At 36.0% G+C, this 23,611-nt stretch overlaps 1 protein-coding gene across 1 annotated transcript in view; it reads left to right on the top strand.

The window, feature by feature from the left end:
* The window catches only part of jbug (jitterbug), a 67,017-nt gene that overhangs the window by 7,951 nt on the left and 35,455 nt on the right, over positions 1-23,611 (top strand). Inside the window, exons 2-20 of the mRNA XM_053744688.1 lie at positions 4,104-4,408; positions 4,734-4,914; positions 6,173-6,272; positions 7,787-7,929; positions 9,158-9,381; positions 9,579-9,720; positions 10,157-10,320; positions 10,601-10,776; positions 10,898-11,010; positions 11,459-11,640; positions 11,906-12,148; positions 13,378-13,504; positions 13,780-14,191; positions 15,792-15,976; positions 16,478-16,562; positions 17,091-17,256; positions 17,700-17,869; positions 19,870-19,961; positions 20,225-20,401. Of these exons, the coding sequence (XP_053600663.1) occupies positions 4,193-4,408; positions 4,734-4,914; positions 6,173-6,272; positions 7,787-7,929; positions 9,158-9,381; positions 9,579-9,720; positions 10,157-10,320; positions 10,601-10,776; positions 10,898-11,010; positions 11,459-11,640; positions 11,906-12,148; positions 13,378-13,504; positions 13,780-14,191; positions 15,792-15,976; positions 16,478-16,562; positions 17,091-17,256; positions 17,700-17,869; positions 19,870-19,961; positions 20,225-20,401 (3,298 nt within the window). The 5' untranslated portion in view covers positions 4,104-4,192. The remainder of the gene's footprint in view (positions 1-4,103; positions 4,409-4,733; positions 4,915-6,172; positions 6,273-7,786; positions 7,930-9,157; positions 9,382-9,578; positions 9,721-10,156; positions 10,321-10,600; positions 10,777-10,897; positions 11,011-11,458; positions 11,641-11,905; positions 12,149-13,377; positions 13,505-13,779; positions 14,192-15,791; positions 15,977-16,477; positions 16,563-17,090; positions 17,257-17,699; positions 17,870-19,869; positions 19,962-20,224; positions 20,402-23,611) is intronic.

Raw genomic sequence — 23,611 nt, forward strand, 5'->3', positions numbered from 1 at the left:
CATTAATATATAAAAAATAGAAAGTTTAAATTATCATTGATTCTTTGAAAATCTGGTATTTAAAAGTACTGTTTTATTACAGTTGTATATTTCACTAGCTTTTGTCCGCGGTTTCGCCTGCGTTAATTTCCCCACGTGAACAGTTATCTTTCCGGGATGAGAGGTCTTTCTCCGGGATGAGTGAATATGTATATCGCTTTCGTGCCTCATTCCTATTCGTTTCGTGCCTCGTGCCTGTTCGCTTTAATGCCTCAGCATTAAATACGTTATTTAAATGTAATGATTGTAATTTCTAAGCACTAACATCCAGATATCAAATTATGCAAACGTAATAAATACAATTATATTATCACGAACCGCGCCAGTGATCAGCCCACGCGCATTGATAGCCAGAACATTGTTCTTCTTTGATCTATTTTCATAGTTAGATATATCAGATATGCTGTTTACAAATCAAGTGCATTTGATTTCCTAGCCTGATTGTAAGCAAAGATGACGTCTAACGCAATTTAAAAAGATGACGATAACAATAACTATGTTATTAGATATTGTAAAAAAAGCAAAGCCCTGGTCATTTCCGGAAATACCAAACGTAAAACGTACTAGCTGTGGTCCGCGGCTCCGCGCGCGGCAAAAACTAACCTTATATATGCTTCACCCGTTGAACTATCTCCACACAAAAAATCACTTATATTCATTCCTCCGTATTGGCTTAAAATAAGAACAAATACATTTATATCATCGTTTTAATTAATTAGGTACTTATCTATTTATTTCCAGTCATTTTATCCAAAACATCTCCAAAACATTCTAAATTCATTTAGAATATCAAATAGAAAAGGCAAGCACCAAACAATAATCGTAATTTACCCATTACCAACAAAAACAAAACATATAGCCGCGTCAGCGATTCAGCATGCTCAAGAAATTGGGCGGAAAACAATTTCATTCTAATTAGAAAAAAAATCGCAATGTCGCCTGCCTGCTCCAGATTACATATGGGATTTATATGCCCCTCGCTCATTTATTGCTGTTCCTATCAGAAGACACGCAGAATAAATTGGCGCGTTTCTGGTTGTGTAATTTACAGAGAATATTTCAGAGATTTATATATTGAATATTCAAATTGTATTCTGATAAAATATACTATTCGTTTGTAGTCGGCAATCCCATCTCAAGATACCCTGCATGAAAATCTATGCGAAGGCAATAGTAACAAAGCAATAATCTTTCAAAAGATAAAAGTGCTGATTATTTATTTATGTATTTATTCCAGCTTTGTTTACCAATACGGTACAAGGGCGGACTAAATTCTAAAAGCATTATACATATACCAGTCAACCTTTGGGAAAAACTGAAACGTTATTCATGCTGTTACAAGGTAGTAATAATATAGGTTAAACCACTGTTTGCCGTACTTGTCGACCAAACTGATGTCCTGCAGTAGCCAAAAATGAGCTTAATTCACGCCCCGTGTAGGTAAGTTTTGACTTACCCACACGGGGCGTGAATTAAATACAGAATATTTCTATAAATTCTAGTATATAGTATGCAAAAAAGGTAGTATAATTTAAATTTTGACATGAATATTTGTTGTTATTTTTATAGCGAAAGAACGTGTGCGGTTACCTATACTCAAATAAGTTATACATAGTGAATTTCCCAGCCCTAGTGATTCTTTGGCTTATTCAATAAAATATTTATACGAAAATATGCTGAAAAAAAAAATATTTGTATAAAATACAGAAATGTGCAATAAAGTTATTTAAAACAACAGACCACAAAATAAATTTTTAAGTAGCTGCTCGTGTTTACGTTGTGCTTAAGTAAGTATAAAATATTATTATGAAAAATTGCGCATATAACACTCGTCATTACATTGCACGTAATAATACCGACAAAAAATCAATCTACAAGGATAAAGGACTAATTAAGGATGAGTTGCACCGTCAAATTTCACGTTGATTTTAACCGGCGCGCCGCTGACGTTTAAACAAAATGGCGTACTTTGCATTTAAAGGTACGCACGGTAAAGTTAATGTCAAAGTTGACGGTACAGCCCACCCTAAGTAGTAGTTGTCATGGTGAGACATTTGTGAAACGGAATGCTTTCTGCACCCGCTGTCGCCACAACGATCATTAAAATACCTCCGCTAAGGTGCAGTCGACATAGCTGAGGAAGCATTTCCTACGTCTAGAATTCCACAAAGATATGTGCGGTGTCTAAATGCTTGGTTGAGATATAAACGGCGACGACTGTTTTGAGACATTATTTCGTACGTCGAATTTAAAGTATAATGCATTCTTAGATTGTTATTTTAAAATTATTTTTGGGTAGAGCCGAACAATCCGAACATTGAAGTCTCAAAGAAGAATGGCTAAGTTTCTTATTGCGTCAGTATCATAAACCACCTGGCTTATGAAGACTTTTAAAAAAACTTTGAAAACTCAATTCCGATACCCATTGGAATTAAGTTTTCAAAGACTGGTTGCTAAGGATGTTCTCATATCAAGTGGCTTGCTAGCCAATACTAGTCCTTCCCATTGATTGATTATTACTTAGAGGAGATCACATAGTACATATTTTATGCTTTTTCGACCGATTCCAAACGAACATTTCAAGCAAAGACACACTCAAATCTCAAGAGATCATTTTGAAATGCTTTAGAAAACTCAGCCATTCATCCGTCATTTAATATAGATTTTAAAGCGGTTAGTAACGTTCCCGTTAAAATTAGGCAAGTTGTCGTAGCGAGACTTGAATGCGCCGTGAAATAAATCCCGGAACTCATCAATCACCTCGAGTGACAATACGTCATCAATCTGCTCTAAACTCTTATAGCAATACAGCGGTGCACACTGATAGGCATGATGGGTAGTACTAATGCAGTTTGATTATGAACTCTATCTCTCTCTATCTCCTGAGCCTTTTCCCGGTCCTTCTGTAGACATTAAGCGTCGGAGTCCAGAGAACACTATCCTATTTTTTTTCTCCACTTCACTCGGTCTTTGGCCTAGTTTTTAGAACTTTGGCACGTTTGGTATCTTTGACGGCATCAAGTCAACATTTCTTGGGTTTCCACTTATACTAAGACCAGTTTTAATATGAACTGACGAAGTATACTAATTTATATATAGATATAACCATAATATAGACTATAACCATAATAGATAGTTTCATGTGTTGCATTTCACTTAGAGAAAGCAATTGGATAGAATAAATATGAAAATTAATTTAAAATGTGTAAAACCTTTTTCTCTCTCTCATCTAGATTTTCTCGAAGTCGGGGCTAAAAGCTATGACTGTCGAATACAATAAACACAAAACTGACATTTTTTTGTATGAAAGCAGGTAACAGTTACATACATTGCTCTGAATTATATTTTAAAGTTTATTTTACTCTAAATAATGACAAGGAAGTAGTAACTCTACCTTTTACTCTACCAGTGTGAGCAGATTGGCACACACCTATATTCAAACAGCGAGTCAGTGGGATACTGATGGCCTCATGAATGTGTGTTATTAACGAAAACATTTCAAATAAGTATATTTATATTTGTTTCAAAAACGACTGGAAGTTGGTAAACACAAATTTCTACTATTTAAAATTTATAAATACAAGAGCCATACTTATTTTTTGATTATTTATGCATCATTGCATCAACAAGCCTACTTCAAATGAAATATCTCTGTACCTTTTTCGCCATATTGATTACATCACTAATAGACGAACCCACACAATAACCAAGCAAACTAGGCCAGAGAACCAATCTTCCTCGCAAATAAACGATGAATAGCTGAGCTAATAACTTAAGATAATATTCTTGGGATCAACATTAGTATTTGGTTTAGATTGGAACCATACTGCCAAAGTGTAGTAAAGGTGGAACGAATCATCGCGCAACGTTGTATGTTATTACTTCAAAATATATATAACTATGCATTAATTAAAATATTTTGAAGTAAAAATATTCGGGTCCGGGTCGCGTATACCTATATATTAAACAATTTATGTAGGATACTTTCCACAAATATAATAACATCTTATGTTTTGAAATCTGCGATACTTTCACAATTTTAATTAAATCACTTCTTGTTTCAGATGACAACGACATGTAGTGCTAGAGACAACGAACGAAACAAAAGACAGGCCAAATATTTGTATTTAAGAAAGTGACGTCACAATTAATAATGGAGGGCGTAAGAGTGACGCACCAAGGAGTGCGCGCCCACTCCGCCGAGGGGACCGCGGGGCGGATCACCCAGGCCGGGCTGGCGGCCCGGAGCCCTGAGGGTACGGCAGCTAAAGGCATGGCCATAAAAGGCCATGAAGACCTCTGGGTTGAAATCCAGGCCAACACCTTTAGGAACTGGGTGAATGAAACCTTGAAACCTGCGAATATTAAGGTAGAAGAATATTTTAGTCGCCTACATTGTTTTTTTTCGGCCTTTTATATTTAAGTTTTATGTAATAAACAATTGTTACATATATAATTGTTATAGGCAACGTCGGCGTTTTGTTAATTAATTGTATTGTGGCTACATTCGTCAATGGTCTTTTTCACAGCCAAGTTATAATTACAATTAATGTGTCATCTGTATTACTATCCGGCTAGCACTCAGGTCTTTATTGCCGTTATTCCAATACAAAAGAACGGCCTTATAGTCCTAAGTGCTAGCCGTCATAAGGTCCCTTTTGATTTGGACGTTCAGATATGTTTAAATGCACTAGGTAGTGGACCTTGTGGAAGACCTTCGTGACGGCACGGTACTGTGCTCACTGGTGGAGGCCCTGCAAGGCCGTAGGCTGAAAGGCTGGAGTGCCAACCCTAGCAACCAGCATCAGAAGCTGGACAACGTCACTACCGCTTTGCAAGCCATTGAGGACGATGGGGTCAAGCTTGTTAATATAGGTGAGTTGGAGAACAATCCTCACTTCTTCTTCCAACGCGAACGACCAAAAAGACATTAGATCAATTAAACATTTTGCCGAATCGCTTGTTTAAACTCTTCAATTCAAAATTACCCTATCAGTTACCAAAAACGCTAATTATCCATTCAAACATTTTATTAATTTAGCAAGTTTTTCTTTCTAAAATTTACGCTATCATGTTGAATATAAATTGTGTATTAAATTGACTGCATATAAGTTTTACAAATGGAAAAGCGAATTTAATTTGTAATATATTTAAAATTTCCATTCCGATAGAGAATATGATAGACACTGTCTAACACTGTATTTTTGTCATTTTGTATGTAATATTACTTTCATTATATTTAACGAATATATACTTAATAATTTTGGCGTTAATATGTAAAAGCAATCTGAATCTCAGTTTCTATTCGGAGCCGACAAGTTTATTAACAAGCTTATACCATTAGTCCGTACTTCCATCCATGTTTGTATGAGAACTACGCTTTAACGGGGCTGAGTTTAGTTTGCTAACTTGCTTGCTTTATTTTCTACACTCGTTATTGATCGATGTAAACTGCTTTATTTAGATGGTCACCGGATAAAGCGATGCAGATTATGCTAAGGAAAGAAACTAATAGTTTTTCTTTGGTATTAGTATATAACAATATTTTGAGTTATCTAGTAGGTACCAGATTCTCTATTTAGCGACTGAAACTATTGTCGACGTTTCCGATAATCACACCTGAGAGCCCGTATTTTTCATAGTAATTTTTTACTTTACATCAAACATGCATAATCCAGTTTCATTTGAACAGAATATTCTCCTGTGTTTCATTATAATGTATAGTGAACTTTTAAGACAGGTAGCTAGCTTGGCTACATTTTAATTGTTTGTTTAATTGTAGACATTTTATTACCGGTGTCGTGTCGCGACCCGCAGCATTGTTCCGCGTCGTTGTTTCGCGCAACATTGATGAAAATGTGCATCACATAAAATTTTTATGTCAATGCAAAATGGTTTTTAGGTACTTCACAAAAAGGTTTGCTACAAAGAAAATCACGTAGACAAATATTTATTTAATTTTATTTATGTATTTATTGGAAAAGGACCCTGGGCTCCCGCGATCAACGGCTTAGGAAGAATCCGGGAAAACGCTCAAATGAAAGAGAGATTTATGTACTTTAAAAGGAATGAAAAATGTTCCAAGCTTAGTACTTCGAAGTGTCGTATAAAAAGAATGTCTTGTTTGTTTCAGGAAACGTGGACATCGTAAACGGAAACCTAAAATTGATTTTGGGATTAATCTGGTCACTAATCGTTAGATACCAAATTGGTAGAAGTAAATTCCCTCCGAGGTATGTTCGACTTTTATTTTTCTTTCGACAAATGATATTGTCTTTTTACTCCTTATTGGTGGAAAATCTCGATAACTCTTTTTTATTAGTGTTCTAACTTATTTTATTATCCTTATCTAATATTATAACTACCTATTTACTTATGTAGAAGTTCTTGATAAATAATCCTCTCTGATTTCTGCTATATATGTAAAGTATAAATCTGGATTTCTCGATGCTTCTCTCGATTTGAAAATGTATTACATAACTGTATATAAACTGTTAATAACGTTTTATTCGCGTAAGCAATTAGCACGACATGGTCTGCGCAAACGCAGACAATGTTAAATTTTATATGTTTATATCTATTGAGTCTTTTTTAGAGTAACTATTTATATAGAGCGCAACGTCGCCCATACTGTAATCGTATTTAACATGAAAAGACATGATTATAATATTGTTCTATGTTGATAATTATTAACTGTATAATTCTATCAGAAACCACGATGATTTATTCTCACAAAATTATGACTGAAAGCAATAACATATTATATCATAATTTTATTATAATTATAATCGTGACTGTTCAAGAGGTACTTATGAACATTTTGTAAGTACATAAGGAGAAACACTTTTGTTAGTTAGTCACTATTGTTAGATGCTATTATTGCATATGTTCTACATAAGATAAAATAACCAAATATTGTTATGACAGACTAAGAAAAAAGAATATGCGCGTGTAAAAAAGTTAGTTTATATATGTATGGCTCTATGATCGGTACTAACTCTATGCATTCACACTTAAAGTGCTGAGACAAATTTCCCAAACATTGAGAAGGAACTTGCAGTCATTACTGTCGCTCTGGTATTATTCAAGATTTCTATTCTTAAAGTGGCCATAACTAGGGCATTTATTACCCTTTATTATGGACACACCTAAAACGGCACCGTAGGCTAAAGTTATGGTACATACAAACACTACTATTATATTAAATTATTCTATACTGTATTTAGTACATGCGAGTGAACAATGAGCATCGTAATGGCTTCAAGAGCATGTGAACAAAGGTTTTATAGTTCAGCAACACGTAACCATTTATTAGAAGCTGTGCAGGTGAAATGGAACATAAAACTGAGCTATCAGTTGATTAGACTTTATATGTGAGATCGTATTTTGTTATATTGTTAATTCTATTTTATACATAAATTCTTTTAAATGCTGTGTACTAAGCAAAACGTTGTTTTTACTTGTATTTTACATGAATAGGTTGTTCATTAATCATATTATTTTATAGAAAAACGCCATTTGTACCGCAAGAACAATACTGTAATAAACATACAGTATTTTTTACAAATATATTATTGATCCTATTTTCCTTGTCATCGGAACATAACATACTAATGGCCGCCATGTAACATTGTTGTCATGTCATTTACAATAAATATATTGGAAATGACCAACGAAAAGGCACAGATAAGAGACAGAATCTTTGTAGCATTTCAGGCCACTTGTTTCATCTGATTTATGTTTTCAGAAAACTGATGCTGTCGTGGCTACAGTCAGCATTGCCGGAGTGTAAGGTGGGCAACCTAACCACCGACTGGAACAGCGGAGTCCTGCTCTCAGCTCTCCTTGACTACTGCAAGCCGGGCGTCTTCCCGCGCTGGCGAGAGCTCAGTATGCTTGTTATTTATTACACAACTAAAAAGGAACATAAAAAACATGTTGCCCGGGCCTTCGCTTCCATGGGAATGTTGAGATAAAATATAGCCTATAGCAATATTGGATAATGTACCATTCCAATTGTGAAAGAATTTTTGAAATCGGTTCGGTAGTTTAAGAAATTACCCGCCTCAAACATAGAACATACATCTCATAAACTCACAAATGCTTACCTCTTTATATAGATAACATTCAGGGTTCATGTATGTCTATGAGTTTCATTAAGTTATTTCCTTTATTTTACGTTCTATTTTTTTACGTACTTTCCTAAATATGGAAGTGTAAACATAGTACTTACCTTATCTAGAGTAATGAAGGCTAAAATATAGCCTCTTTTAGGGTTCCGTACCTTAGGGGTAAAACGGGCCGATTTTCTATCTGTCCGTCTGTCACCAGGCTATATCTCATGAACCGTCATTGTTAAACAGTTGAATTTTCACCAATGATGTATTTCTATTACCGCTACAAAAACAAACAGAAATAATGAGTATTTAAGGGGTCACCTTATACAACGTAACCTTTATGCCGTTTTTATAGATGGCACGGAACCCTTCGTGCGCGAGTACAACTCGCACTTGGCCGGTTTTATTTATATTTACTTTTTATTTTTCAATTTAGTAATTACCTTTAATGACTGGAAATATTTCAACTATTCGAGTACATGGGCCACGAATGGCAATTATTGAACGGGTGCAATGAATACTGATATAGCGATGACATATAAGGAAACTTACCGCTATTATCTTTAACGAGGTGTGAAGTATGTCATCGTGATCTGTTGGCCGTGTTATCAACGGCACAGTTTGATTTTAAAAGCACCTTTTAATGTAAGTATATGGAAATGATGTGCAGATAATTAAGTCGGCACATATTTTGTTTCTTTACACGAGCAATTTTGTATAAGTAATATGTAGATGGATTTATCCCAAAATATAATAATATGATATATTAATAGGATAGGAGTCTTCGCATACGATTATACTATCTATTGCTAGTATAATCGTATGCGAAGACTATTATATTAATATAGAGTTCCAAACTCTATATTAATATAATAATGAAGTTTAACAAGTATTAATGTAAATATTTAAAATATTAACGCGAAAAAATTTCTCAAAGCCACCAACTACTACGATATATTAATTATTTTGGATGTTATACAAATTACCTCTATTATTTACAGACCGACACGAGGCCATAGAAAACTGCAGACGCGCCATGAAACTGGCGCACCGTGAGCTAGACGTCCCAATGGTCCTGGAGCCAGAGTACCTCGCGTCCCCTTGGCTTGACGAGCTCTCTGGCATGACCTACTTGTCGTACTTCATGAAGCCAGGCTCTGCAGGATACAGAGCCACCTTGGACTTTGTCAACTCGAAGATTGAACGTGGAATTACCAACTTTACAGTGAGTATTAAATTTCTTATACTGTACGTGATAAATTAAAAAATGAAACTGATACGCCCCACTGGTTGTGTTATTCGAAATATATTTTCTAAATCATTCCATAGGCCAATATATAATCTGTGCCCTATAACACAAATTTAAATGTTTAGTTATTTAAACATATTAAAATTAATATAATAATATTTTTTGATCTACAGACTGACTGGAATGACGGTCGAGTAGCAAATGAGCTGGTCCGGTCTATGGGCGGTCCAGCGCCGCCTCCAAGCCGGCTGCGGAGAGACCCGGCGCGCTGGGAGGAAAACAATCAGCAGGCCATCGACGCTGCTAAGAAAATCGGTACCTTTCTCATTTTTTTAACCTTCTGATGTCCTATTACTGGGCAAAGGTTTTATTCTTCCGCCCGTCTTAGTCCAAGGCAAAGTCTGGCCATTCTATCAAAAATTTGTTGAGGTCATCCCTCCGTCTACTCCTTGGTCTGCCTCTACCTCTACGCCATATATTTCTATCTATTTATATGTCATATAATTTCGCTTTCTATCTAGCTATATGTCATATAATTTCGCTTTGGTATAAGCATTTTAATTTAGAAGTACACCTAAATGTTCTTTGGAATCATACTGTTTATTTTTAAAACCCGCAACACAATCCGTTTCGTAGTTTTAAAGATCTAAGAATACATAGGAACAGACAGACATCGAGAAACGACTTTGTTTTATCATACGTAGTGATAAAGATGAATAAATGCGTTACATAACAATTATTTATTCGCCAGGTGTTCAGCCAGTGTTATCGGCTCGAGACATGAGTCAGAACGACTCAGAACACCTGGGCGTGATGGCGTGGGCCACTCAGTTCAGGAACGTCCCCCCTCGTCCTCCGGTACACGACATGCTGAGGGTAGCGCTTGACTCCACTTCTGGAAGAGTTGGCGAAGAGGTTGGTTTACTTTTACTAGTTATAAGGTTTTGTTTTATCTGGCAGAAACACATGGATATAGAAAAGATAACATTATTATTTCACGTAATGATATATTCGTCTTTTCTTCAACTTCACCAATTCATCATAGATTTTATCAGATTTATTTAATATTTGTTATTGTTATTATAAAAATAGAGGTAAACTACACACCTAAATCTGTGACTTAAATACGTTTGTTGTTTATTTATATTAAATACGCTTGTCGATTGTATGTTGAAGCTTTATAATTTTTTTACAGACATTCATTCGAGTAGAATCCATATCGAACGAGCTCTCGATATCTGATGTGAAGGTATCGATAGTGAATCCCTTGGAGCAGGAGTCAAGGTTGAAACTCGACGCCCGTGGCGCTGGCGAGTTTGTTCCCGAACACGCTGGCATGCACGAGATTGTGCTCACCGTAGATGATATGAGGTATCTAATTAGCTACTTGGTAAAACTGACTAGTTAGAAAAAAGCCAATTTTAAATGTCTATAAATAAACCATTGCTGTTGTATCATATACATAGATTTAACATAAGCAATAATAATTCAGGGTAGATGGCCGATACTTCTTCCGGGTGCTTCCGCGGCTGGTGACGGTGCCTCCGCCCGGAATGGCGCCCTGTGCTGCCGGCAGTATTGTCGAAGTCCTAGTTAGTGCTACAGGTATAGTTATTATGGGACTATTTTAAAACAGGTGAAGGATTTCTACCAGCGAGCAGGGGTAATCCACAGATGAGATAGAGTTATGCTGGCAGCAACTGAAAAATTCACGCCAGAGGAAAATAGAATAGTATAGAGAAGATGATTCCAATCCCAGTGAAAAGAGACGATTGGTCTTTATATTTAAGATATTGTTTTTCTAAATTTTTTGTCCTCCAAATTAATAATAACACTAAATCTCAAAACTAATTATTGTAAAAACAAAGGGAAAGTATAATAAAGGGTTTTGTATTTATTCATTTTACCCCAGTGAGCTAGTTCCGCGCGGTGCATTTCTATGAGGGTAGATAGATGCCAGTGTGAGTTAGCATTACAAGCTTTACTTAATACCATAGTTTTTTTCCGTGGTTTTAAGCCACTTTTCTTACCATGGAGTTCTTACCTTTTCTAGGAGCACCAAGAAGAGAGGATATCGACGTCACAGCCCACTCTCCCAGCGGCCGCGCCGTGCCTCTCCAAGCACGGCACCCTCCCCCCTCCGCGCCCGGTACCACCGCCTCCAGTGCCACCTTCCAGCCCGACGAGGCTGGCACTTGGACCATCGCCATCACTTACAAAGGAGAACATATTCAGGTAAATACACTTCCAACTACATAATTATTATTGTCCTTGAAGAAAAATGTATATATAGAAGATTCATATTTAGAAGACCATATCGACTATGAGATGGTCGGATGAGTTTTGAGCATTCGTCAAGACATACAAACAATCAGGGATTTATTAAAAGGGAGTGAAGAGGCATTTATCCAACAGTGGGACGTCCCACTATATTTAGCACGTGCTAAATATACCTTATTTTAAACATCACATAAAAAGCGCGAATTTTTCACTAAACCAGGGAGGCCCATTCACGTGCGAAGTATTCGACCCAGCCGGCGTTCACCTCAGCTCAGGCGCTTTGGAAGGGGCAGAACCCCTAAAACCGCATTCGTTTGAGCTGGACACCAGCGGCTGTGGAGTGAAGGGTGACCTACAGTTGGACATCGTCCACGACAAGAGGAGCGTCATGTGTGCGCTAGAGAAACTCTCTGCTACTAAATACAGAGCTACTTTCATGCCCAAGGCACCGGGAAAACATAGAGTAAGTAGATGAAAAATAATCTTTCATTGGAAATACCGTTTTACCACTTACTGAGAAAATAACACCGTAATTTTAGCTATCCCAATCCTAGCTAAAATTATAAATGTGAAAGTAAGTTTGTTTGTCTGTTACCTCTTCCATTTTTATCTACCCAATCAATAAATAAATAAATAATAAATAAATAAATATATTGGGACAAACCACACAGACCCATTCCAACTCTTGTAAAACACATTTTTTATTAGTTATATTTAGGCTATCTGATACTTTATCAAGAAGCTGTGAAACAGGTCCACATTCACATCACTTCTTCAGTCTTATCTTCTTCTTGACCTTGACCGTGGGGAGGCTGGGTGTACTGAGATACAAGCTCTGCTCAGACACCAATCTCTCACATGATTAAAATAATTTTGCACCTTGTAGCTACTTTAAGTCTATATTACATTGTGGAGAAGAACAAAGAAATTTTAATTCAATTGAATTGAATCTGTTTGAACGAGTAGGTAGGTCCAAACCATACTCATAACCAAATAAAAGCACTGATGAGTATGTACCTGTCACCCTCCAATTAATTGAATACAATGGCTGGGCTCAATTTGAAGTCACACTTACAGTTCAATAATTCTAAATTAAAGCGTAGAGAATCATTGTCCAATTAGGAATAATTGCCAATTAGACGCAGAATTATATTTATGTATGATATGCATATCAGGTGTCGCATTGCCAGCACAGTCCACTTTGTTAGTGCAGTCAATTATTTTTTAATAAAGAGCAAACAAACTTTTTGTCTGGCTCTAAAATTTCCGTACGTACTCTATTGTGCTTTCATATACAATTTTCGATTTCTATTTGATATATAATATCACGTCTATATCCCTCACAGGGTATGCCGAGCCCAAAGTCGGGAATATATTAAACGCTCAAAAATTATGTAATACTAGATGTAACCTGGGGTTTCACTCCCGTGGGAATTTTGAGATAAAATATTGCCTATAGCAATCTTCGATAATGTACCTTTATAAAATTTGTTCGATAAATAGAATAAAAAGTGTTTATAAAATTTGTTCGATAGTTTCAGAGATTATCCGCCTTAAACATACAAACTCACAAACGCTTACATCTTTATAATAGTAATATGTATATATAGACTTTATTCTTACTAACTACTACTAGGAAATCACTACACTAATGACAAGGCACAAAATCATCAAATATATTATTTTTGACAGCTGTACATCTACTTCAATGGTTACGACGTGAACGGCTCCCCCCACTTATTCCGAGTGGGGTCCAAGTCTAAGAAACCTCGGGAAAGCTCTAGTCCATCACCAGCCTACGCGAGGATCTCCAGTCCAGGTAACACTCCAGATACATTACTGAACACGATAACTAATAATATGGAAACGCTTGTTATCATAACAATTTATAATTACTGAATTTGTATAATATTAAGCCTTTAGATAACTTAGATAAAAACAGATAAATGTGTACCCATCAGACCACAAAGTGCTGTAACTCAAATAAAGTTACATGAAGGGAGTTCCGTTTTAGTTCAAACGCTGGTCGATAACATTTTTAAAGTCTACAAGGCATTGTAATGACGCATGTCTAATAGTAATTTTCCTTTTCAGTCACCCGTCTCAGATCCGAAAGCCCGATGAATCAATACAGCTTGTATGAGTCAAAGCACAATACGAGTTCGCTGGATCGTCGGGAAGAGCGACGTGACTCCGGCGATTATTACAAATACTCCGACATCAAAGACAAGAGCTATGACGTCACGGACTCCGCATATTCCACCTCCAGAATCAATAAAAAGGAGTACAGATATGGCTCAGAAAGTCCTAGGAACAGAACCGCCAGTCCGATTACAACGAAGCATCTTGGAAATGGTTCGAGACTTACACCGTCGGACCTCAATAGAGCAACTAGCCCATATCGAGCCAGTAGCCCGTACAGGGCTACTAGTCCTATCGGTAGGACTACAAGCCCTTTGACGAGAAAGGATAGCCCTCTAAATCGCACCTCCAGTCCGATCAATAGGTACGTAACGAGTATTATTTGCCTTACCTATTTCTTTCTTTCTGTCTTGTACCTCCAGAATTATCTACCTATTAGCTGTCATGCCGACATCCACTATCACAATTACACAACAAAAAAACCTTCATATTGTCACATCCCTATCCTATATCAAATCACATCTCAAATAATAAACAAATAAATAATCTCTATACATATCTCTAACATATTATATCCGTATTCCGTAAATTTTATGTTTCTATGTGTTATCTTTCTATACATACATATAATAAAACTGTAAGAGGGCTATGTCTGAACATAGGAGATATTAAAGAAAAATAATTATGGGGGAGATCCCCCATAATTATGGCACTAAACGCGACCAAAAAAATTTTTTTATATTTTTGTCTGTCTGTAGGTTTTTTGCGCCTCACGCAAAAATCTACTGCATAGAATTGGATACGATTACACAGTTGTATAGCGCATAGTTTAACTTAAAATCTGGTATAGGTTTCATCGTGATATGTTGCTTAGACCCCGAGATATTGACAATATTAAGTTATTAGCGGCGCACGAAATAAACGCGGGCAAAGCCGCAGGCAAAAGCTAGAGAAAAATAAAATATTGCACATTTTGTTTGCAGCTACCGTATAATCTAGGTTTGCTTTCCATTTTCATCATCAAGCATAAAAAATATCTCTCCGGCAGTTATTTTAAAATCTCACAATACAAAATTGTGAATTTTCCCGGCACTGTAAATCAATTTCAATCTGTACTCGGCGAGAGAGCATAAATCAACGAGTTTTTATTTAAAACGAGAGGGTTTAACGTTACATTGAGTTTTAATTTTACGGCTATTCGCTCTATTCTCACTTAAAACTTTGTATTTTTATGATTCGTTAGTAATTTGTATCTTTCGATTGATGGTATGTTTGTACTTCTATTATATTGTGAGCCTATAGCAGTGAGTCACGGAGGAATGAAGATGATGATCATTACTTTATTATAACATTTTATGGATGTAGGTATTTACTTATTATAAAGTTATGATCAGACGTAGTGCCACGTCCATTACCAGGGCCCCGCAATTGGATTAAACACCAAATCCCCACTTGATCACCAAACGACAACCAATAGGTACTCTCGCCCGAAAACAGGCTCACCAAATGCAGCATATTATTTCTTTTTTCAAAATACACAAATTTTATATATATAATCTTACTTGAGGTGCTCAATGGCGCAGTGATTAACAGGATGGTCGATCATTGGTTGGGTGAGCAAAATTATATTGAGCTCCTCCGTGCTTCGGAAGGCACGTAAAACCGTTTTGATCCCGGTTGTATTTGTAGTCGTTACAATGCGCCAATTCACAATGTGCCTCCGAGATTATGACCCAAACTCATTATCCATCCGTAAGGAAGGCCAGTGCCCCAGCAGTGGGGATGTTTAAATGGCTGTTAATGGTGATGATGATATCTTACATCCTTTGTCTATTCTACTAAATAATTCTTATAAGTATGGTGATATCATTCTACAAGTTAATAATCCTAGGCCTTGAGTGCCTCAGTCATAGACAAAAATCTAAAAATTAACTAAGTTGAATTTATGTATATTTTTTTGTCAGGGTTAGCACTCCTACAAGTAGTGAGCAGCGTTACAGTCCAGGGACGACGACCAAGCGTGTGGTGGAGAAGAGGTCCAGCAGTAACTACAAGATGTACAGCTCCTTCGGCTCCCAAGACAACCTGGATCAGACCAGCCCCTACTCCTCGCTGGAGGCCGACCGCGTCCGGAGGCTTGGCAGCCCTAGTAAGTGCCGTTTCATATTACAATGTGGCCAAGAAGCAGTCCAACTTAGTTACAATATACATAACCTGAAGAAAATTAACTAACCCGCTGATTAAAAAAGTTACTAATGCCATCGGTTGCACAGGATATTTTGCCGTGGACTGGACAGTTTCTATAGCGGATCGCAAGATTGTTAGATAATTAATCCTTAACTCATTGTTACCTCAACCTCAACTTTCTGTTTGCCACAGACAAAGTTTGAGTCTTTGTTGCTTTCTCTTCTCCCTCTCTCTGAACAGTGACAGCTGACCAGCGAAAAATAGGAACTCTTGAACATAATTCATGCAACATATGCTATTGAGACATTGTTCGGAATATGTTATTACTATCACACCTACGATGAAATACTTGCAACAGCAAATGAAATTATGAAATTACACAATGAAATCAAATCACACTTACGCATAAATTAACTAGTGTGTCGTAGAATTGACTGTTTACGTTTAATTCGTTACTTTGCAGGCATGGGTGACCCTGGAAGCAGACCATACAGAAGAGATTCGTTTGATACTGTCGAAAAGACAAGACAAATGCTGGGTTCTAATAGGTAAATAATATTATACCTATTTATATTCTTCGCTTGGACGTCGGTCTTATCATTTACAATAAATCTATCAATAAAACTGACAGCCTAAGTAAGTAATTAATAATTAATTTATTAAATTATGAAACATACCTAGGTAGATAATATAATAGATAAGATCAATGGAATATGTTTAGTGAAGGTACCTTCCGTAGTATTACATGATAGCATGGTTTAAGTCTGGATTATAACGTTCACGCTAAGTTTAGACATCCCATTATGGGGTATCTTGTTGCTCTCTAAGGAAAGGTTAACGTTTTTCACATCGTAAATATTTCAGTCTGGCTGTGACCGCGACGACTGCTAGGTCACGTCAACTATGTTTATTTAATACTATTTATTACACAAGAAAGTACACATATTTAGAAAGCAGTAAAAAAAGAAAAACAACATTGAAAATCATAGGAACTCCAACTAAAACTTATTCCCAGTGAAACTGTTGCCAACATTTGCGTGGTCATTACAACATGTTGGGAATTAAACTTGTCGTAGCTTGGAGCAGACCGCGAGTCCGGAGCGTTTCGGACAGAGCACGCTCGACCGCGAGACGAAACGCAACACGCAACTAAACAAGTTCACCGATTTCTCCAGAGACTCCTTCAACAAACAGCTCGACCGGTTGGCCGACGAGCGCGACTCAGACACTTACAGCAGTCGAGTGAGTTGTGAATACAATTTGTGTTTTAAAATGGAACGCTTTGCACCCGTGGGGGTAATCAGGGTGTTATTGAATACTGTGGCGGACGCTGTATCACCTATTTTCTTTGTTATGCACTTGTTGTTTTATTTTTATTGGCAAAATGCAATGCAGTGCAGTGCAGGTACTTAATTTCCAACAATAATAACAGGGACTGCTACATGGCTTTGGTTTAAAATTACATGTCAGCTCTATTAAAATCCAATGGAGGTTTTCAGTGATAGTTTACATTATTATAAAAACATAAAGGCTAAAAAATATGGCAGTGTAAAAAAAATATAATTCGCATCACAATAAATAGATAAAAGAAATATAAAACTGCTAAAAGAGTTTTTCAGAAAGTATGAAGAAACTAACATTGCTCATCCGTTCTTACTGTTATTTTTACCGACTTTTTTCCACAGCAAGAGTTCAAGCGCGAAATTCGCGAGAGTTCATACGTGGTGCGTGACTCTTCTTATAGTAGTGTGGAAGAGAGACAACAACACCAGCAGCCTTTTTTATCCAATAGGCCCCCCCGCGACCCTGCCGGGGGGGCCCGCTCTGAAACGGACGCCGCACACGGCCGTTTCAGGTATTTGTAATGTCTTCTACTTCTTATAACATCCTTGGTGGTGGTGGTTTACTATTAATTTTATTACAAATTACTTGCAATTTCATTTACTGTAAAATTTGAACACGTACTCATCCATACTTCCATATCTAGATACTTCTAGATTCATGTTTTCTTTGTCTTTTTCATAGAATGTGTTATTGCTAACACTGGTGTCAGGTGTCATTTTCAAAGGCATCTGAAATTACTTTTACGACTACCTACCGCATCTAGGGGCAAGTAGTCGCATACACACTAGTGAAGTGAACCGTGAGTCCACCAATGTGCAGGTTGACCTATTATTTTATTTATTTGAGATTCATATTTTCATACCATAACGCGAAAGGCTGCCACGCTATTACTTGGCTAAGCCGATTTTGTTAAGAGTTACAATCACGAATATAAACTACGGAAACTAATTTAAGGATGCTTGGTCTACATTTGTAAGAACATTTCTTAGAGAATATGGCTGCCCAATCTGTATAAGTACGAGTAACTAAGTAATATTGTTGTATTAGATACTGTGATGTAGTTACATCAACTGGTACGTAACAAACCTCTGTGGTTTTAGCTTAATGCATTATTTGTATTGTTTTTATTGTATTATAGTCTTTAAAATGATAATAAATATAAAAAACCATACAATTCTGTACAATTGATTTTCATCTCACCTGCTTCATACATTGCAGGCAGCTATATGCTAGGCATAAAGGCTGTTCCCGTGATACGCCTTGCTTTACAAAGTCCTTTTAGATTGGCTTTTTTCAGCACACTAATGCATCGTCCGTGCATTGTTCTTTATAAAACGATCTATCCAATATAATATGAATTTATTTCTACTATTAAATCATCAACAATATTTTAAGAGAGTTCTAAAATTTTTTCATAAACAACCGAGTGTAGAAAATAAAAATGTGGTTCGGGGAGCGTAGGGAACTAAACATTTCCGAAATTTCCGCGAGTACGGAGATTGCGTACGAAGTCAAGTTGACGAAGTCGCGAGTAAAACCTAGTACTTTATAATAATAAACTTGCAACATAAAACTCAATAACTCGTATGTCCTTTGAAAATATGAATCTGCCGAACGAAACAGACGCTTTCACGACACTGTAAATTTTACACTCGGCTCCGCAACCCAGCCGCACTATTGGGACTATTTTTATTGAGTAAATAAAATACTGACTGAACGAAATAAATGTTATAACGAACAGTAGTGAAAATTCGATGTATTATTTTGTTAATATCGAGTATATTGTTAAACGCAACATACAAACTTAGCGTACGAAGTTGCAATAGCGACACTAATGTGGAAAGATATTACATTAAATTAGCAGGATCGTAATTTTTAAGTAAATGTTCAGGTCATAAGATAAAAGCCTAAGATAAAATGAAAATGAATTAAACGTTGATTTGTTTTTTACTTTTGAAATAAGCATAAAAGATGCCAGTAACCGTCCAGAATGAATCGTCATGAACGAATGAAAATATTAAATTGAGGTCGACAATGCTTAAATAGTGTTGAAGTACTTTTGTAGTAAGACTGAAACTGACAGCAAACTTCACCGCAGCTTTTTTTATAAAGCTGAAGGATGATTCATCTTTAGGCTGATTCTCAACAAAAATGTTTGGTACACCGTTTGTCATCCACTTAAGCATTGTTTTCTCTATTAAACACAATTCTACTCAAACCATATTGTAACTCAAAACCAAACAAAGAACAACCTTTAATTAGAAGAACTTTATAACTAAAACATGATCATTTTACTCGGGGCTACAATTTAGCGTCGACTTTGAGCATAAAATTTCATGACTCACAATCAAGGTTTATTCAATGTGTATTTATAAAACCTTATCAACCCCTGGGGTAAATTCAATTAGTATTGTAACATTTTTTATGCATAAGTTGCAGAAACAGATACAATAAAATTCATTGTTGCGCGCAGTTGTATGCAATTGTTTATATTGATTTATTTTGTTGCAGACCAATACAAAGGGATAACAATAAAGGTGCCAAAGGAGTTATCGTAAACCCAAACTACAAAGGCGTAGTGGGACAACCTGTCGAGTTTGTAGGTAAGTTTGTGATAAATATATAATCTAATCAATGAAATAATAGTTTTATTATGAAGTTCATTCGGTTGTTGGTTATCTATTTATAAGTCTGTGAATTCACGAGCACAGTTATGCAGCATGAATAACGGAGCAACGTGGAAATTCTATAGGTCTATATATCTTTAATTATTTTCTTATCTTTTCTTATAACGCACGCTTCATATCTTTTTTTTCATTACTAATTAGAGTTAGGATAAGTGTTTTATTTTATATTTTTACACCAGTGGACTGCAGCACCGCGGGCGCAGGTCACCTGGAGCTTGAAGTATCAGGTGGGAACGGGGCATTAGTGGCCAGCTCTGTGCGGCCTCTTGGAGGCAACCGGTACGCTGCCGCCTTCACGCCGCGCATTGCGCGCGCGCACATTGTGCGCATCACCTTCAATGAAGAGCACGTACCAGGTAAGAGGAATCTATCCTAGTGTCCGGTTATGATCGACCTCTGGCAGGTAACTGTTAAGCTACCTTCACATCACCACTTGTGTGCGTACAATCCAGGTGTCTGATGAATTGATAGAAATAATATATTTGATTCAGACATAGATAAAATAAATATGATTCAGACAATTTATATGCAAATAACGAATATCCCAATCTTGACATTTCTAGACATTGACATGGAAAATAGTACTGTGCTAAACTGTACCAAGCAACTATTTTACATTTTCTCCGCACGAACTGATTGCAAATAACTACGACAAAATCTTTTTGATAAGAACAAATAGTTCACAGGAACCGGAAATTAGAGGATGTGATTTAATTATGTGATATTTTACTTATATTGATAAATTCTGGCTAAATAAAATATATAAACCGATGAAATTTGCGGATATATTTACTTCCTTCATACCTTATTACTTGTCACGCTTTACGTGTCCCGGCGAACGTGATATTTTTTTTAACACAACAAGGCGTAACGTTTTTGTGTGCCTTGGCTTGACTGATAGACGTCACAAATAATTCTTCAGAATATATGTACTTTACTATAAATATTGGACGCCAGTGCCTATAGGAAAGTATTATAAATAAATAGCACAATAATAAATAAATTTAAACATCTTGTTTAAATATATAATAATTTTGCAAAGTTATCTGATGCATTACCAAATAACATTGTAAAATAGAATGAGTTCATTACCTAGGCCCGCCAGTAGCACCTGTCTAGCACGCTTTAAGCACCAATTTACCCGACATCTAGGTGAGCGACGGAATGCTAGACAACGCGATGCGACACTGTGCGAGTATAATAACAAATAATTTATTTCAGAAGTTTTTTTTATTTAACCTTTAGGTGACATTTTTCTCGCTAACAACTATTGCGATATGTCTGCAGCAATATAAAGATAGCTCAGTCTTTCTCCAACCATTAGGATAACACCACGTCGCGTCACATGCCGCATTTGTCGCCTTGTCGCTCACCTAGGACGCCGGGTAAGCCCCAATTCAACCGCGATCCGCCAAATATTGCCGCTGTTTCGCATTTACATTCAGTGAACTCGACTGCCTTTGTAACTGTATTAATAAACTCGTGTATTTCCCGAATCATGCTAACATTATATCTAAAAGATAATCTAGATGGATTTTGGTAACTATTATACCTTAAACTTATAATGAGAAATAAACTCTTTGCAATTTTTTTTTAATTCTCACTGCTTGTCAAACTTGAGTGAATACTATTTATTTATGACGGATTCCTTTGAGCGCCGATGGCATTAGCCGAGTTATACAAACAGCACTGTTTCATATTAAAATATATTATTTTCATATTATAATAAAGTAAAGCTTCGAACTAAAAGTAACATAATTACATAATTAATTAAATATTTCAATACATATTCGTATGTAATCAATACAAATTTGATCAATACATATCGATTTTTGTTATTTGAATTTAATAATTTCAACATTTGATAATGTGGATGTAGTATCGCATCGTAATCGCTATCAAGCAGTGGGTTAAAACAACGTTTCATTCCACTGTATTCAATTACTTACAACAAATCACGATCTAAGTACCCTTTCGCATGTGATGGTTCCGTATGAGATGGGCGATCCCCAGCGCATTACCGCGAGTGAGCTACTCCCTACATATTATATGTGATTCCCGGAACAAAGAGATTGCACGCGCCTGACAGGAATACCCTGGATAAACACGTACCTGTTCGGTTTCATATAAATTGCCAATGGTTCTAACTTTTTAAATAATAACAAAATAAAATGTAAGGAACATGATTATTTTGACAATATGTACCGTCAGATATGAAAATTAGTCAATTTTCACAAAGCTACGCAAACTATTATAGTACATACGAAGCGGTAGATATCACGATACATATTACAGATTGCATATTTCAAGTGCTGTCTATTATGGCGTGCGCTTAGTATTGGCATGGGCGTAATTCTATCCAGCAATTATATTACCTAACTACCTATTAGAATATTATATGTATAATCTAAACAAGACCTCCCTATTTCATGTATAAACGAAGCTTTATTGAGTTTCGATTCAAAATAAGACGATTTACCCTCCACTATAATCCCGAAAAAACTAATAAGTCAATATCGAAAGAAGTTAGATCCGTGTAGTGACACGGATTCATGAAGATCTTTTCTGCATATTTTTTCTTTCACAATCTTCTAGACTTGTCCAGAGTCTGTTTATGTGTTAATATAAAATATATATTAATACATAAACAGATAATATATATAGATAAGATGTCCTTTGCTCTCGTGTCGAAACAAGAAGAAACAATTGAAGATGTCTTTACCATGGTTTTAATAACGGAGTACCTACTAATTCCATGGTCTTTATTTACTCGATACACGCAGCGCGTATCACTACAGATGGCCGATGATTTTTATATATATTTATATATATATTTTTATATTATAATATCACAGAACTTAGAGTAGGTAAATGGCGTGCAAGTATGATTATAGAGAAACGATTTGTTACAAGTGGAAATCCCTGCATGGTCTCTTCTCATTCCACGGTAATTATGCGTACCGCGTATATATATTTATATGTATAATATGTGAATGAATATCCAATATGTCCATCTGTATTCACGAATTGTTGCGAGACCTAACAATAAGATGGGATCGATCATCTTGATAGAGAAACTTTCATATTGTTCAGATAAGAGTGAGTATTGATATTTATATGATAGTTACTCCGTGTTACAGTCTGATTACTGAAAGATTGAATCTCCATAAACGGGCTCGATGTCAGTTTGCACATTGGAATAAAAAAAATAAAAATATGTTTCACTCTCAGTCTCGTTTCTCTGATCCAAAAATGCTTCAATAAAATATTTCAAAGTGAAACTTTATTAAGCTTATTTAATTACCTACATCCTTCTTAAATGCGTATTTATACAATTATGTCGAGTAATTAGATAAAAATGATATTTTGCAATTATCACGTCAGGAATTCTTTTACAACCGTAATTATGTCGGTTAGCGTAAGTAAAATGCAATTTAAAGTTTCACTGAGCAATTGACAAAAGTACGTAATTAGAAAATGATGGGTGTGTCGTGCAGTCTGAACATTCGATCAAATCAAAAATAACAGAAGACGTACCACGAAGAATAAATAAATATCTGCCTTTT

This window comes from Plodia interpunctella, chromosome 5 (assembly GCF_027563975.2).
Source record: "Plodia interpunctella isolate USDA-ARS_2022_Savannah chromosome 5, ilPloInte3.2, whole genome shotgun sequence".
NCBI classification, from domain to species: Eukaryota; Metazoa; Arthropoda; class Insecta; order Lepidoptera; family Pyralidae; genus Plodia; species Plodia interpunctella.